The sequence below is a fragment of the Nestor notabilis genome, unplaced genomic scaffold, assembly GCF_000696875.1.
Source record: "Nestor notabilis isolate BGI_N333 unplaced genomic scaffold, ASM69687v1 scaffold27188, whole genome shotgun sequence".
NCBI classification, from domain to species: Eukaryota; Metazoa; Chordata; class Aves; order Psittaciformes; family Psittacidae; genus Nestor; species Nestor notabilis.
Genome location: NW_009940093.1, coordinates 14078 through 31533, shown reverse-complemented (window position 1 = coordinate 31533; position 17456 = coordinate 14078). Strand labels below are relative to the sequence as shown.

Here is a 17456-nt window from a genome sequence, read left to right as displayed (position 1 = left end):
GATCTAACTGAGACTGGTCTTACAGCACTGTAATTCCATCAGCTTCAGCTGAATGTGTCTGCTCATGCCAAATTTGATTTGGTTTGCACTGAAACAAAAACAAATCAACAAACAAGCTTAGAGTGAGAAACACAGAGTGAGGCTTCCAGAGCCCTCTGGAGCTGATCCCAACCCTTCCCTTGGTTATCTGTGTGCCTCCCTTTTCCCCATTCATAAAATGAGGTGTTTACATTGTCATTCATGAAGAGGTGTACTCTCTGTACTTGACCTGGAATATATAAAGTGCTGTGTGACACTGATTTATGCCACCCTATGAGAGATCACAATCAGGCTTTGCTATTATTTTCCTGATTAAAACACTGCATGGAAAAATAAATGCCTGATATAATGATGGCTCAGGACGAGTGATGCAGGTTGGTTTATTTAAAGCAGTAACATCAAAGCAAAAGGTCTGCTGATTCAGCTCATAAAAATCATTGATGCATAAAAACAACAATAATATCAGGAAAGAAGAAGGGGAATAGAGGATTGGGAGAACAGAAGAAGAAAAGGCAACCCAAACCCATCATAAGTGCACATAAGACAGTCTAACTCTTTCAGAAAGCATTTGCAAATACCCTTGTGCTTAGTGGGGAGAAGTCTATGTGAAAAGATCTATGGTAACTGGAGAGACATGATATTAAGAAAAGGCATCTCTCTTCCATTTAGCTATCTTTGATTGAAGCTTCTGGTCCAGCCAGCAGCTTGGGAATGTCTTCATTTACAATATTCCTTCCTGAAATCTGAAAGCAAATGGAAAGGAGGTCAGTAACTGGGGAGACATTCCAAACCATCCAAAGCAGCTCACTGTAACATGGGGTCAGCCACACAGTGACAAGTGATTTGCAGTCAACCATGTCCTCAGTAACCTCTTCATAAAGCCCCCAGTGAGATTAACTGTGAAAGAACTATTGCACAGATCATCTCTACAGAATAGAGGCAAAAGTATCATGAGAACTCCATCAGGAAGGTCTAAGGCAACCCATGGACTCTCCACACCATTCCCTCCTTGCTATCATTTCAGTCTAGTTTATTATATTCTAAATTCATATGAGAAGAGTCATGGAATTGAACAACAACTTAGAAGCACTGTTTGACGTAAGTGTGACTCTACAAACTGAGGCATAATACTCAGGATTAATACTGGATAAGCAAAAGGAGATTCAGCCCCTAGAGAGGGAGAGTTGTTTGCTGTTGTTGGACGAAGTAAGTGCCTGCCCATTACCCATAAATTACTTCAGCTCTAAACACTCTCTTTTGCACAGTGTTTTCATCTCAAACACCATGCCAGGCCATTTCTGAGCTACACCTCCCTCTGAGGTTGCAGAATGCACTATTCCAGCCCTGCCAGGCATTCTTTTTCCAATAAAGAAAAGAATCTATGTGTGCCACACCAAAAATCTTCTAGAGCCTAATCACTACTTGCATCTTGTGGCTCCATGATGAAAGGATAGCAAGGCAACTAGCTTCTCATTGCTGCTGCCATTTGTCATGATGTTTATCATTCCTCACTTGGCTGTGGCTTGGTCAGCTCACTGCTAAGCTGTGTTCTTCCCTCCTTCAACCCATCAGAAGGTTCCTGCAGCCACCAATTAGGGTGAAGCGAGTCGTTATTACCTTTGTCTAAATCAATGTTCTTTGCTGGGAAGCTTCTGGCTTGCTCAGCCTTCTCCTTCAGGATGTTGTTTTTGTAATCTGTGTAAGGGAGGAGTATAGTTCACACAGCCATTAGAACATTAAAAGCAACAATACCCTTTACAAGTGATGGGTCCTTCCTTGAGGTACTCCAGGTCTGGCATCTCCAGATCTCTAGGAGTAACTCATGGACTTACTCAGCCACTGAACAGGAAAGCTGCTATGACTTAATTTTGCCCCAGGCACTAATGAGTTATGCATACTTCAGCTTCCTGCTCCTCACAGGTACCACAGAGTCCTCCAGCACGTAACTCAATGCTGGAAGGTGAAGGTGGCTGATGCAGTTGTTCAGGGGAGCTCTCCTGAGACACAGAGAGAACGATTTGCACTTGCTGCTGTCCTGGTCTCTGCAACCCACCCTCTGCAATCCCTTTGTTCTTTACTTCAGATCCTGTGTACACCTCTGGGGCCTCAGTTATAACCAGTTTTGACCTGGTTTGGAGATGGCTGCTGGTTGATGCATACCCAGCCTGATGTCTTCACTTCTGATTTGAGTCAGATCTGTTGTGTCGACTGTAAACTCTTTCAGATTGACATCCTTCCTGAAAAGGAAGAACAGGGGAAATGGTCACATCCTTTACTAAGTGCCTGCTTTCACACTCCTCACAACGGCTTTTCTAATGCCACTTTAGAGAATTTAAGTGACAGTGTTTATTTGAAGCATGACAGATAGAAAACAGCATTGGCAACCACTGCTCATGGGTGCTTTTCCTGCCTTTGCCCTTAAGATCCCAGACAGATCTCAGGTCACACTGCTTGATAGTGAATCTGGTTCTCCTCTCTTTTCCTTTCACTGTCTTTTCTATTAACACCTCCAGACCTCTGGCTGTGGCTCTTCTTTCCCCATGTGTTTGTCCAGAGCAGGGTTTACAGCAGATTTGTGCATCACCCCTTCACCACTAACTCCTAATGACATCTCACAGAGTATTATCTGTGAATCAGTTCCCAAAGTATAGCAAGAGGAGATGCAATTGCCAAATCAGCCCTAGAAACCATTCTCCCCTTCAGTACTTGGACAGCAAGGAAGCTGCTCCCTAATGTGCAATCATTGTGCAAGTGTGTATTCCTGGGAATATTACACTAACTGGAGTATAGAGCTGCAAGACAACTGGGGGAAAGCAATGAATAAACTCTATCAAACAGCTTGTGCTTTACATGGCTACTAACCAGATCCTCAGCTGTTTCAGGCTCTAAGTGACAGCTGAGGCTTGAGGCCCAAAAGTTCTTTTTTATGCATTCCAAGCCTAGACAACAGATGCTGTAATTCTACTTACTCTCCATACTTCTTCACATTGTATTCGTAACCTGAAAAGGGAGAAGAACCGAATGAGCAGTTGCATCCAGCCCAACCAAGCCCTCCCACAGAGCAGTGAGATCCACAACACCCAGCACGTATTCACAACACTCCCTATTTGTGGTGCTCAGGATGGGCACTTCCACAATCCCTCCAGTACACAAGAACTCGGGTGTGTTCTAATACCACCTTCCCTTTCCTCACCAGGCAGTTTGACACCACACTAATGAATCTCTCTTGGCACCAGCACCTGCAAAGGCCTCCCCAGCGTGTATGTGGCTGGTTTCCAGGAGAGCATCACTGCCTTCCACACTGTGCTGTGCAGTGACTGCACAACCAGCTCTGCTGCCATGAGCTACCCCAATAGGCACCACCAGGGCTGGTGTTTTCCAGCACCCACCTCTCTGCCGGCGCTTGCGGGTGATGAGCACCACGATGATGAGGAGGACGATGAAGAGCAGCAGAGTTGCCAGGACGTAGCCCAGCTGCTGGAAGAAGTGCAGCCGGCTCTCGGGAATGATGACATTTATCACGTTGTGGCCCCTGACAATGTTTGGATCTGATGGCAGAGGAAAAGGAAAAGAGGCTGATGGTTGTCATGGCATCCAAGGCAAAGCATGGTCACACGTTGGCCCATGCAGGACCCCGAATCCTAGAATGGTTTCGGTTAGAAGGGAACATATGAACACTGCCAGGGATGGGGCAGCCACAGCTCCTCTGGGCACCCTGTGCCAGCGCCTCAGCACCCTCACAGGGAAGAGCTTCTGCCTCAGAGCTCAGCTCAATCTGCCCTCTGGCAGGTTAAAGCCATTCCCCCTTGTCCTGTCACTACAGGCCCTGTGGTGACCCTGAAGGACCTGAAAAGCATGTTAAGTGAATGGCATGAAGAAAAAAGCAAATAGCAGCCTAACTCACAACGTACTGCACCTCTGTCAGATGGACGATGCCTCTGCTCTTCACAGGAACATTATACTTCCCAGGAGCATGAAATACTAACAGTGACTATTGCACATTCCCTTCCTGCTGCCTGGCTATGAGCATGTCCTTGTTCATTGCAGAGGGCAAGTCCAGCAAGAAGTGCCACTAAACAGCCCCAGGTCTTTCTGCACGGTAACAAAACCCTCCTCTGGGTCCCTCACATCACACACACCACATTGCTTGGGCTCCAGACAGCTGAAGTATGAAGCAGCCCCTCCCTGCCAGGGGTTATAATTTACAGAGTGGGAGGAATTTTCAATGCCAAAGAATGAGTTTCCTTTGAAATAAAATTGAAAATATATTAAAAAAAAAATAAAAATCAATCAAATAAATAAAGTCCCCCAAAGAAAAGCCAAGATTCCATCCGTGGGTGCAGCCGCGTCTCAGTTCCGCAGCGCAGGAAAGGGTAACCCAAAACTCTTTACGTGGAACATTCTTGTAGATCTCAAATAAATAGGTCAATGTTTTACACACAGAAAGAGGAAGCGACTTCTCTGCCTGCAGCAGTCGGAGGAATGGACAAATCCAGCCCAGGCACAGACAAACCCCTGTGCTGGGGAGCTCTGCTCTTCAAAACAGAGCAGAATGTGGCACCTTCGCCCTGTAACGGGGACCAGCCACAGAGCACCAGGCAGGACCCAGTGTGCACCTCTACCACTCCCTTGGGAGTTCAGTCCTGTAAATCAGTCAGAGGGAATAAGGGGAAAGATGGGGGAAATATCCCCAAACCCACAGTACCATTTACCAGATGTGTCCTAACGTGAGGAATGCTGACACAGCAGAGTGACTGGTTCCACTTTGTCAGGTAGTTTGTTTCCAGCCTTTAAAAGCACCAACCCACCAACAATAAACTCAAGTAAGACAATAGTGGATGGAAATACATACTCTGAAACCAGAGCTGATGCTGCTAATGCTAACACCAGTCCTAGAGCATTGAGAAGTTTTACATATGCTCTGCTCTGGTAGCCCTCCACTCCAGTAATATTCCACTTTATACTGGGACTGCTTGATGCTGTGTGCTTGCTGGCTGTAGTGCTGGAAACTGGCATGTGTTTTTGACCACTGCTAAGCTAAAATCATCCCAAACCAACAAACCCACTTGCAAAGCTGCAAACAGTGTATGTGACAGTCCTACTTTAGGAAACCTCTGGATCTCCTTCAGCAGCTGCCACAACGAGATGGCAGCCACTAGAGCAGCAGTTGAGCCAGAAGGCAGCACACACAAATGCATTCTATTCCTGGCTTTTTGGTTTCCCACCATGCTGCAAGATAGGATGGAGCCGAGTTAAACATTGGAGAGGTCACTGTAACAGTGGAACCAGAGATTCAACAACTTTGGGCCTCCTGGGTTTACTCAATCGAGTAATGCTCGTGTTCTGACAGCACCACTGCTGCACCTCAGTGTGCATCACAGGGAGGCAGGGCAGGGTATCCCATTCAGAACTGGGGAAACTGAGGCACTGAGTAGCAGCTGACTGAGTTGCTCCCAGTATCTGCCAGTGCTTTGAACAGCACAACCAAGGTAACAGACACTGCTCCTTATCCTGATGAAGGTTTGTTCTGTAACCATGATCTGATCAGTACATCTCAACACAGCGCATCCATCTGCCTCCAGTTCACTCATGGGATCTGGTTTAGCTGCTGGAAATGAAGTCCTGATGGAGGGGAAGAACATTACTGAAGTGTAAAGGGTCTGATTCTTCTGCTGGGAAAAGCAAAGAGCTCTCCAGCAAGAGGGTTCCCAAGTGCTGGCTATGTGGCCCAAAGGATTGAGAATAGCTCAGCAACAGGCATGAGATACAACAGATGCCATTCCCCTATCACTTGCTCCAGAGCAAAGGCAGAGCAATTCTGCATGAATTAGCAGACATACACCATATTTAGATGACTGAGAGCAGAACTGAGCTCGTGCTTATATTCAAAACAGGATGAAGTTTCCTGTCTGAAAATGGCTCCAGGCCTTGGAGATAGGCCAAAAGCTATAGCTGCTTGCTGGAAAAAAGCTCTTTGTTTTGCTTTTGTTATCTCCTGATGTTTCAGTTTGGTTTCATGTTATATCCCCACATTCTATATGGTCTTTCATGGAACGAGGCAGCACCTCAGCCCTTTCTGCTATACACAAACAGGACATGTCCCAGCAGGCTCCCCATCAGCAGTGGGTTGGAAACAGGCACTGTGGATGTCTCAGCTTCTCTCACGTTCCCATAGACTCAGCACATTCTTGTGTGTGGTGCTCTCAGAGCAGCTGAGGGTTCACTGCCCCCAGGGGACAAAGCTCTCCAAGACTCTTCTTGCAGACAGTGGCAATGGCTTTATTCAAGACCAAGTTCCTCCTGCACTGAGGGCACTACTCCAAGCTAACACAGCCCTGGCAGGTCCTAACTTCTGAGCAGACAGGTAACTATTGAGCAGGACAACAACCAGGAAAGAAAGGAACCAGTTCCTGGGTGGGAAACTCTGAACACAAGATGTAGTTTCCATCTGCACAATGGGATCTGGAGAGGGCTCAAGGGCAGCAGGCAGGGAGAATGGTATTTGTATGGCCTGGCTCCCACGTCAGTCCAGCCCCAGCACCACCTCCCTGAGCACTGCCTGGCTTTTCTGGACACCAAGCTCAGGCCCAGGGGGCAGGTTTAGGTTTCTGTGACTTGAGAAAGCCAATTGCTCCAGAAGAATAGGCCTATTTAAACATGTCTGAAGCAAGTCAAAACTCTATCAAGCAGTCAATAAATATTAAACCACAATGAATGGTTCAAAATGGTAACAAGGAATTATACCCAGAAGACTTCAATATTGAACTTGGGATCTTTGTTTTCTTTTTGCTGCCTGAAGTAAGCCTGATGGGTTTGGGCTTGGGCAGGCTCAAAGAGGAGAGTTCATTGCACTGGAAAATGGGAAGATTGATTCAAGCAAAGCTGAAGGGAGGAGGAAAATTCCTGGTGCTCAACTCTGCACAGTCTGGCATCTTGCAGAGCCTAAACCTTGTGCAAAGGGGAGAGGAGCAATCTACACCTGTGAGAATAGTGGCATGTTGCAACAGCAAAGGCAAGCAGAACGGGGCCCCAGCCCCACACCTTCACAAAAGCAGCCAGGAAAGTGAGGCTGTTAGAAAAACAGCTTGTTTGCCTTAGGGCATTCCAGAGCAGACCAGGCTGCAGAACTGCCTTGGAGCAAAGAAAACAGGAGCTGGACATGATGGCACTGCAGGTAATTAAGCCTGATGGGTGACACCCTGACACCCACTTTGGTGCAGCAGTGTTAAAGCAGCTTTAAAGGATCCTCACTAGTATCCTACACACACAGCTCCTACATCAAAGCAATGGAAACAGCTCAGGAACAACCATACACTAGAGCCATATACTAGTAGAGAGGGAGGCAAGACCTCACCTACTCTTCTAACCCTGAGGGCAGGAATAGCCCTGACTCAAATGTGAGAAACCTTCATAAAGGAAACCTCAGTGCTGCTCTAAGTGGCACCTTCACGCCTCTGGTGTGTATGGCACTTCTGCAGGGCACAGGTTTGCCTTGACTATGCTCCCTGCTGGTGGCACTGAGGGATCCCTGCAGACCACAGGAAAGGAAGGGGTGTTTTGGCATTTGGAGCAAAGGCCTCCCGAGGTGATGATGGGGAGCTATGTGTTATATTCCTGTGGCTTACTGAGCTCTTTAGAGATCAAAGGTGCAACTGTAGACATTTACCTCCTCCTCAATCAGGAGAACCGCTTCTGGAAGCCACTCACCTACGGCTGGGGCAACGTTGTGAGTTGTGAGGTTCACCACCTTCTTCTCTCTCACCGGCTCCGTCACAAAGACTTGGTAGATCCTGCGCTCATGCAGGCCACAGTAGTGATGGTGCAGGTGGCAGGAGTAAGTGCCTTCATCTGCGCTCTCCAGCTCTGAAATCCGCAGGGAAAAGTCACCCAGGGCAAAGGCTGTGTCAGTGATGTTCATCTTCTGACGGATGAAGAGAGGCCCGTAGGAGCGGCGCTCCCCGGACGCGTACAGGTCAATGAGGCGGTCGGCCCGGTCGTGGGGAACGCCCGGGGGCTGCCGGTCCCAGTGCACCACCTGCTGCTCCTCCTCGCTGTGCCGCTCGGTCCAGATGTGGTTGTGGTTCACACAGGGCAGCATCACGGTGTTGCCTTCCAGAGCCACAATCACTGGCATTTCCCCATCCCAGTACTCGTTTGCATCCTCAGCTGTGGAGACAACACGAGCGGTGCTACGCGCATCTTTACACGCCTGGCTTACTCTTAAGGACCCCCAAGCTCACCTGAGATTGCTCTCAGACCCTTCAATCCTCTAACACATCCCCTCCAAAGACCTGGAAGTGCCTTGTTCACACTTACTTCCGCAGTCAGTGAAGAAACACACCTTTACCTTCTACATTCTAGGTCAATGCATGAAGCAAGACCATTTTCTTTTCCTTATAACTGAAAGTTAATCCCTTGCTTCAGAAAGCAGGAAGTATATTCTCTCTGCAGACTAAGAAGGGAACAGGAATAACAGATTTCATCTTCAATATGCTGTATCCCAATCCTCCACACAGGAAATGCTTCTCTACCCACAAATGCCCTAATTACTGGAGGAGTTCAAACAGCAGTGTTCAGTACTTTGTTCTTGACAAGGAATAACAGAAGAACCAAAACACAGATGAGCAGATCGGGGCTCACAGGCCTGTCTGGTTGTTTTTGTTGCAGAGAAGCTGTGAGAACAGCAGAAGAGATGCATTTCTCTACCATCCCATCAGCCCTTCAACAGCTTCCCAGCACAATCAGCCCCAGGAGCTTCTCTTGTGCATTATCCAGATTTAAACACAACCCAATTCAACAGAGCCCTGGTGGCCGCTGGACTCCAGCTCCAGTCCCTTGCAGAGAGGAACACCAAGGTGTCTGCCACACTTACCTTTCTTGGTGATACCTAGTCGGATCTTCACAGTTTCATACAAGTGGCAGTAGTGATGGTGAAGGTTACAAGAATAGGTGCCTGCATCTCTCTCTCCAACATCTAGTGTGACAGGGAAGAGAGGGGAAGTTGAATGTTTTATACTGAGGCAACGATTACTTCTGTCATTTATACTGTTTCCCAAAAGCTTCTATGGATGCAAAAGGGCCTTTTTGTAACTTAGTTCTAACCCATCCTTATCACCAGGGTGGGCTAAACAGAGAAGAATCACCTCACCCAATACAATAATTTGTTCAAGTTATTTGCTTTACTGTGGAACATATTTGTACTAATAGATGGAAAGAGAAAGGTCCACAAGAAGCCCACATAACTTTCAGGCAATGAGTTGTTATCAGTTCTCTTTTAAAATGGGACTATTTCAAAGGGAAATAAAATGCTATTGCCAGTGCTTCAGAGAACCTCGATCTCACTACTTATATTTATTTACTTATAGAAAATGCTCCATAAAACAGCCATTTTCACTAAAAAAACCCCAAGCTAACTTAGTGACAAACCCTCCATTCTGCAGATCGCACGAGGAGGAAAGATGCTGTTTAATACCTTTGATCACCAAGGAGAAGTTGCCATCTGTAAATGCATTCTGGGGCATGAATATCCTCCCCTGGTTGTAGGAGCTGTAGACTCGCTGAGCTCCAGCAGAGTACATGTCACACAGCCTCTCCATCTTGTTGTCCCCAGAGTAGCTGCTGTACACATCCCAGTGCACCACACGCTGGCGGTCGTTGAGGCGATCCTGGGTCCACACCATGCGGTAGCTCTTGCAGGGCAGCACAGCCTGAGACCCCAGTGCAGCACTGATGTTCAACACTGACACTACAACACTGTCCTGGGGGTTTGAGGCATCAGCTGGGACTGAAAACCAGGAGTAAAAACCAGAGTTAACAGATTTATGGCATGGGATTTATGGCCTAGAATCTCTGCACACCTTCCATCCGAAAGAAAGGAGCTTTCAAGACCAACACAGAGCTCTCTTAAGGGGAAATACAACAGAAAGCCACCTAAAAACACTGATTTCATTCAGTGAAAGCAATGTCTGTGATGTCTGCCATCAGGATTGTAGACTTGACCGATCCTTTCTAATGCTCACCCCCAGTTTAATCAAGGTTTAGAGACACTAGTTCATGGGATGCATGGTTCATGCAGTTAGCAGCGAAACCCCCACTGCATGTCATGGAATCAGAGTCCCCTTCACTTCTCCTCATGGTCACAAAACCAGGCAGGTTACAAAGAGGTCACTCACCTGAGTATAAATAAACAGAACCTGTCAAAACAGAAAAAAAGAGTGTTACTGACAACAAATAGAAGAAAAGCTCCAAATCTGCGCACAAGCAGCAGCCACCTCCTCTTATTATTCCATCTGTTCTTCTCTGTTAACACACTTGTTTAACCTGTGTATCATGGTTAAGTCCAGAGGCTCAGACCTTGGTCAGTCCATGCTGCAGCAGACACTGTAGTGAGAGAAGGCCAAAAGACAACTTTTATCTCCAAGACTCCAAATTAACCTCCTGTAAAACTAATGGTGGGATTAACGCATTGAGGGAATTCTGTAACCATGGTTCGAGCCAAGTGAGGAGTGCTGTGACTGGGCTGTTTCACTTCATACTATGACCTGACACTCATGCTGGGCAAACACATCCTTCATTTGGGAGCATCCTCCCCAGAGACTCTTCTGCTCACATTCCTGGTCTGGACAGTTACCACTATAATCACAGCCTCGTTTGGGTTTGAAGGGACCTTAAAGCTCATTCAGTTCCACCCCCTGCCCCGGGCAGGGACACCTTCCACTAGAGCAGGTTGCTCCAAGCCCCTGTGTCCAACCTGGTCTTGAGCACTGCCAGGGATGGGGCATGCTCTGGATGCAACTGCAGCTCTCCCCAGCTCACGTGACTCAGATCTATGCAGGAAGAACTCTGCAAGAACTGAACTCGTGCCTTTGTCTCTGCACTTCTCTGGTCCAGTCCCTCCTGCTTTGTGTGTAGGAGAGGGTGAGGAGGTCTCCTGGCACCACGCTTGGAGGGCACGATTCAGATCCCCAAAACAATGACATCGTTCATCTCTCGAACCAGTCAAACCCAAGTGGGTCCCAGCAAGATCATTAGATGTTTTGTCCTGCTAATGTCATAGGCACATTGTCCTCCAGACAAAGGCTGCATTTCTTGTTTAACCCGGGAACTGAGGCATTCCAAAAGAGAATAAATTCACTCCAAACTGGGGCTCTTTTAACCACCACCCCCAGTGCATGGGCTGGGAATAAACCCTGTTTCCTCTCCTTTTCCTATCACAAAGCACTGGGCAGTGACACGAGAGAACAAAATTGAGCAGCACTGTCTGTTGAGCTGCCAGTTCAAAGCCACTCCAAATGTCACTTCTTTTTTCTACAGTTATAATCTCAGCATGACAAATAAAAGTCTTGGACAAAGTCTGTGCTGCTCTGGGTATGAGAGAGGGACATCATACGCAAGACATTATAATTCCATCATTTGATGGTCTCTCCTAACAGGCTGCAAAATGCCTGATGGTAAAATACAAGCTGCCGATCTCTGCCTCTGGAAGCCAGGACTTAGATTTAGCTTAGAACAATGAAGGAATGACACAAAGCTCTTTCACAACACCAAACCAGCTTTCTCCAGGAGAAATCAGTCTCACTTGCAACAGGACAACCAGCTCTCAGCACAACAGCACCCACTTGGATCAGTGTGACAAATGTGTCTGAACTGGTGTGCGCCCTGTCACAAGGGAAGAACACAGTTATCAGGACACAAGCAGTGATTGTGTGCTAGGGAGTGGTGTGTGAGAGCTGTTGGCTGCACAGCCACAGCTTCAGGAGTCCTGCATTGCTGCTCATGAACAGCAAACTGATTTGGTGCTACAGAAACATCCTCTCCTGGCTCGGGCAGAGGAATGCATTCACTTTCCTCCTTTCCTCTTGGATGTTAATGTAAAAAACATTGAGCCCAAACGCAGCATCATAAATCTAACAACCAAAGTATCCACCTAAGCCTTGCAATATGCTCTGCTCAGCAGCCTGTCACAGCCCTCAGCTAACACTAGCACTAACCCCTGGGTCTGTATCTTCTAGCTGGCCTCACTGGCATGGTGAGGACCACCCAGGTCCTAACCCTATCCCACCCACAGGGGCTTTTTGCCAGGCAGGGCTGGCTCAGTTACATGCATTTCTCCCAAACACAACTCCCTGTAAAGCAAGGAAGCAGTGAAGCTGTCTGATATGACAGCTTTTAGATAAGAAAAGCTTGTGTCTTGTGGGGTTTGACAGCTTCTTCTTCCCTCCCTAAGCAGCTAGGCAGGAGCGCTCTCACTTACTTGACAATTACACTTCTGTGTCTGCCCCTCAGTGACCAGATGATGCTGTTTCCCATTGGGAAAAAGGCCCATTGATGCCTTGCCTGCATTTTACCATACTGCTATTTTGACTTGCTGAGTGTTGCCACACAAAGATGAGCAGCTCAAGGTTACACTGACATTATGCACTACAAGAAAACCCATCCAAGGTGAAGGTGTAGTCAAGTGTTGTGTTGGATTTCAGCTCAGAGACAAGAGATGGAAGAGAAAGAGGTTTTCATTGCATGTCTGTGCACACACACAGATTCTGGACAGCTCTGGGTCTCAAACCTGCCTTAGGGTGTCATTCATAGACTCAGACATAGTGGTAGGTGCAAATATCAGACAGACAGTGGTAGAGGAGCCAACAAGCAAAGTTCTAGAAAGGAAAGGAAGGACAAGTCTTTACAAGAAGCACGGGAGCTGCACAAGACAAAGAAGGAAGAACTGACTGTTCTGATTCCCCAGCAGTGCTGGCAATCTGCACATATACATCAGGTCATGGATAAGACTCAAATTCATTTGACATAGTTGTAAATGAGATCATTTAGAAATCTAAGGAATCTGGAATGTCTCGGATCTCTTATATGCCTGGAGAAAAAGCAACTGAAAACAAGTGACCTCCAATAACCTGAACACAGAGCAGTGGCTAAAGAAGGAATAAGCCTTTTTCCCTTTCCAGTCTCCCCTCTCTGTTGTGAGGCCTCGCCCTGCTGTGAGACAAGCAGAGCAAAGGAGACATGTCCCCCAGCCATGCTTTTTACAGTTGTTGTTTGTCTAACCCAGTAGCTACTGAACAAAGGCAGAGTTATATCCATAACCCAGCCAAGTTGACAGTTTATGAACTACAGGATTGGGGAAAACTGGAAGCAGTTACTCTGGTGAGTCACCTGCAAGTGTAAAATCAAGTGAAAGCTCAGAGTTTTGCAACCACGGGACTCCAGGCCCTGGGGCTTGAAAACCACCAACTGCCTTAATAGTCACCACCACAGAACTCACTGTAGCTTTGCATAATCACTTTGTCCTCTCTGGGTGATGTACCCACAAAAAGACATCTAGATGCTGTGCTCTGACATGCTCTGTGCACGCAGCACACCTCTCAGCAGGATCCCAGAGGCATTCTGCTGGTTCCACAATATAGGAAGAGGAAAGCAGCTTGCAAAAGCATTTCCTAATCCCTTGTAAAAGGCAGAGCCAGCTCTTACTTCTTGAATCCCATCCACTTTTCAAGTAAAGAATTAAGCCACAAAAACTGCAGGCGAACTAGAAGGAAAAGCCTCAGGCTCTGAAAGACATCTGACATATCCCAGCTCTCCAGGCAGTGTCCTTGGAACAGCTCCAACACCAAACTGTCCCTTGAGTCTTGCCTGAACAATGCCACCACTTCTCCTGGAGAGAGCTGCTGGCAGAGAGCCTGCTTCACAGGTAGATGCATGTGCTACTGAAACCACTACGTTCCTGTCTCATACCAGAGGATGAAAGGCTACCAGAGCAGAAAAGGGTTGCCTGAGTGCCAAGTGGCACATATACTCCATGGGACATGACAGCACCAGCTCTACCTGCAGTGCTGCTGCTGAGCTCAGGAGGAGCCTTGCCAGAGCAAGGAGACGATGCCTGGACTGAGCAGACTGAAGCCCAGACTGTAGCAAAGAGCAAGGAAGAAACCAAAGAAGCCACTGGAGAAATGAGTGTCATAACCCACCAGGTCTGTGGGCTGAAAGAGCAGTCTGTGAGGCTGGCACTGCCTGCCCAAGTAAGCTCAGCTCACTATTCCTTTGCACACCTTCTCTGGTATCTCCTGGACTGTCTCAACTTCTTTTTCTCTTCTGAAAAAGGAAGAGACATAATTTGACATTAGGGGCTCAGAGGGATAGTCCAGTCCTAGAGAAATGACACGTTCTTCACAAAATCAGTGTCAGATTCCTTATTTTTCCCATAAATCCCACGGGAGACCTATGCAGGGGATTTAATGGTCTCTGTGGAGCCATCACACAGTTATTGCAAAACCAGCAGTCTGTGCTACCAAGCTATTTCCAAATACCTCTGGAGCATGGCAGTGGCTCCATGCTGGCTCCTGAGGGAGCTGACCCATGTCAAAGAGGCCATAATGGCTCAGGATGCAGTGACATCAAGGTGACAGCTACACAAATGGGCTCAGCTCTCTTCTCATTGCCATGTGTTTGAACACCACTGACCAGAAACCAGGAATTACATCTGGGCCCATCTCAAAGAGGCAAAGGCACCTCAGTGCAGGCAGGAACATGCCCATGAATTGGCAGAAAGCAAGAATGTGCTACCTCAGCAGCAAGGCAGCCTGCTGCCTGGACAAGAAACCTGTCTCCATCCTGGCCACTGCACCACCAGGATCCCTCAAGCTTTGCCCTAACTTTCTCACAGACAGCTCAGATACTAGCTCAGCCTTAGAAACCCTTCTCTGCTTTGTGTACTTCATGCTGGCTGGAAGCCCACAGCCTGGTTTGCAGAGCCATTCCAAACACAGGGCTGTTCCTCCCTGCACCACTTAACACTTGAGGGTGTGGTTTCTCTCCAGAAGGGATCAAATACGGACCAGCACAGATTTCCTCCCTTCTCCCCTCTTTGTGTTCACTCATTATGTGTAACCTGGTTTGTGTGGGGATAGCAGCACTCAAACACCAGGGCTGCCTGGCATACAGACAGCTTCCTCCCTAAAATACACCTCCAGAGAGCCTGCCAGAGATCACCCATCCCTGGGTGGGATGCTCTTGCCTCTATGCAGCTTCCCCACTGCTCTACAGCAACCCAACCTGCTCTTCCTGCCCTGGGTGCTCCCCACGCTCTGCCAACGTGCTAAACCACACTGGGGAGTAGCTGGACTGGTTGGTGCCTCTGAAATACAGTATGTGGCCTCTCCTGCTCCTCCAGGCTTAACCCAGCCCCACACCCTAGTTTTCCGAGCCACTTTAACCCTTCTGTCCCTATGACTGACCCCATGTGTTGCCAATTGCTAAACCTTGCCTTAGGCACTGCAAAACTGGGAATGCTGTGGTGACATGGAAACTAATTAGGGAGCAAACTGAGAACTCTTCAGCTCCCTCCATCTGCCTACTGAGGAATGCTGAGAGGCTCAGGTGGCTCAGCCACAGGCTTCATTAGCAGGGCTGGGAAGAGCAGGGGGGTCACCAGTGCTCCTTGCTTCCTACCATCAGTTCTTGGAGCTGCAACTGCTCCTTTGATCAGAGGTGCTTCCTTAGAGCCCAAAGTGTGGATTTGCTGGGGTTTTGCATTAATCCTCAAACCTTCTCCTGCCATCCAAGCCTTACTGGGGTTTCTCTGTTTAGCTTGAGGGGAAGCTCTCGGGACCCTAAAGCTTGTTTCAGCTCTTCCAGAAAACTCTGTGATTAAAGGAAAGGTACAAGCCATTCTGTTACTGTGAGACTCATTATGGTACTCATCAGGCTTGTCCTCATCCCTTTCTTGCACCTTACCCCAAAGTGAATTCCTATGTCTCCTAACTTTATGCTGACCAGAAAAAAAGCCAAACCAACCAAACAGAAAACCCCACGTTCTGATTTCCTCCTCCATCCTGAACACTCTCACACACACATCAGCTGGTTCAAAAGTATAAAATAACCCTGGATCATGGAAATCTCACTACAGAAGCTTTATTGTACCCACATTCAAGCTGAGTATTTTTGAGTCTGCTGATCAGTTAACTGATAGGAAAAAAAGAGACTGCACCAACATGCTGGAGTGTATTTAAACCATCTCCAACATCTCTCCATTCTCTCCCCCTTCCTCTCCAAAAAAGCACGAGAAATCCATGATTCCCTCCCCTAAATCTGAACAAACCCTTACAAAGACACCAGTTCAAACCCAGCAGCTGAACTAAACCCAAGCCCACCACGCCGAGCACCAGGAGCTTACTTTGCTGAAGCACCATCTGCCACAGGAGGAGCTTTGTGAGCTGCTCCATTTCTCCAGCAGCGTCTCCGTGTTTTCGTCTCGCTGGAAAAACAAGCTGGAGCCTTCTCTTTTTTTTTCCCTAACTCTTTTTTTGGGAGCTGAAAACACTGTGACCTCATCAGTTCACATCCCGAAGCTGGGGACAGCAGCTCAGATTCTGCACTTACTCCACCTCCAACTTCCACCTCCCCACCTCCCCACTCTGCTCTCCCCCTCCACCTCCCTCCTTTCCCTATGCCTTCTACACAGTTACTACAAACACCCACTCTTCTCTTTCCCCTCCCTCTGGGAGCTTCTGATCTGCCCCTGGCTTTGATGTGAAGTTTGATGGGGTAGAGCTGGTCCCACACAGCTCTGGGCTCGCAAAGCAATCCTTCTCCCTCCCTCTAGGGATGGAACTCATTTTCCTTGTGCTTTACTTGATCCAGCTGTTCCTTCCTTTGTTTGACACTCCTCCAGCTGTCTGCCTGAGACTGGATTCATTCTGCTGCCTTCAGTTTTTGATCTTTGTCTCCTCATATGGTTTTACTTCAAGCTCCAGTCACCAAAGACAACCTAGAAAACAACACTCTGTCCTGTGATTTGTAAGCAAGGGTTTAACAGCAGCTTTCTTAGCGAAAGGGTAATAATGCCAGAGTCTGGATATGTGAGAGCTTAGGGCAGTGTAAAAGGGCCTTGAATGCAACTAAGAGCCCCAAAATACTGTAATGGGGGGAACAAGTTTCCCTATCACAGAGGAAAAGCTGGGTCAGATGTAGAACTTCTGCTTTCAGCCCTTCACACAAGGACTGAACTATGTGAGTAGCTGCTTGGCTGGCACCAAGACAGACAAGACCTGATAACACTGCTGCTCTTCTCCTCCTCTTCAGACTTACAAGATAATACCAGCCCCAACTGCAGTGCCAAGACAGAGCAACAGTGTCAAGCAACAACTGAACCTTCAGCAGTCTTTGCTCAAGGGAAATACTTGTTAAATTACATCTACCAGTTCCTAAAGCCTGAACTGATGTGTTTCACTGTGTTTATATAACCCCTTGCACTGCGTTCCGCTATGATTTAGGAGTGTTAATGTAGTCAGTTACTGAAAACAATGACAAACAGCAGAGAAAGCAGCAGTAAGTTTCTGCTTCACAAATGCAAATCTACAGCCACCCCCCTCTTTGTGTGTATATGCCCAGTTTGAAGAGTTGGAACCTTACCA

The 17456-nt window shown here is 47.6% G+C and overlaps 1 protein-coding gene across 1 annotated transcript; it reads right to left on the bottom strand.

Moving 5' to 3' along the window:
- Nucleotides 1–404: 404 nt before the first annotated feature.
- MXRA8 (matrix-remodelling associated 8) lies at nucleotides 405–16307 on the bottom strand. The gene is made up of 10 exons (XM_010020195.1): nucleotides 16217–16307; nucleotides 10212–10232; nucleotides 9512–9823; nucleotides 8912–9013; nucleotides 7747–8205; nucleotides 3429–3587; nucleotides 3009–3039; nucleotides 2200–2276; nucleotides 1657–1734; nucleotides 405–782 (listed from the first exon to the last, which is right to left on the bottom strand). The coding sequence occupies exons 1-10, from the start codon at nucleotides 16263–16265 to the stop codon at nucleotides 757–759; spliced, it is 1314 nt and encodes a 437-aa protein (XP_010018497.1). The 5' UTR covers nucleotides 16266–16307; the 3' UTR covers nucleotides 405–756.
- Nucleotides 16308–17456: the final 1149 nt, after the last annotated feature.

Coding starts and splice junctions, on each gene's coding strand:
- MXRA8 (XM_010020195.1), bottom strand. CDS start 16,265: ATGGAGCAGCTCACAAAGCTCCTCCTGTGGCAGATGGTGCTTCAGCAA. Junction 9,014..9,511: donor CTTCTCCTTGGTGATCAAAG/GTATTAAACAGC, acceptor CTGTCACACTAG/ATGTTGGAGAGAGAGATGCA. Junction 1,735..2,199: donor AAGTGAAGACATCAGGCTGG/GTATGCATCAAC, acceptor TCCCTTACACAG/ATTACAAAAACAACATCCTG.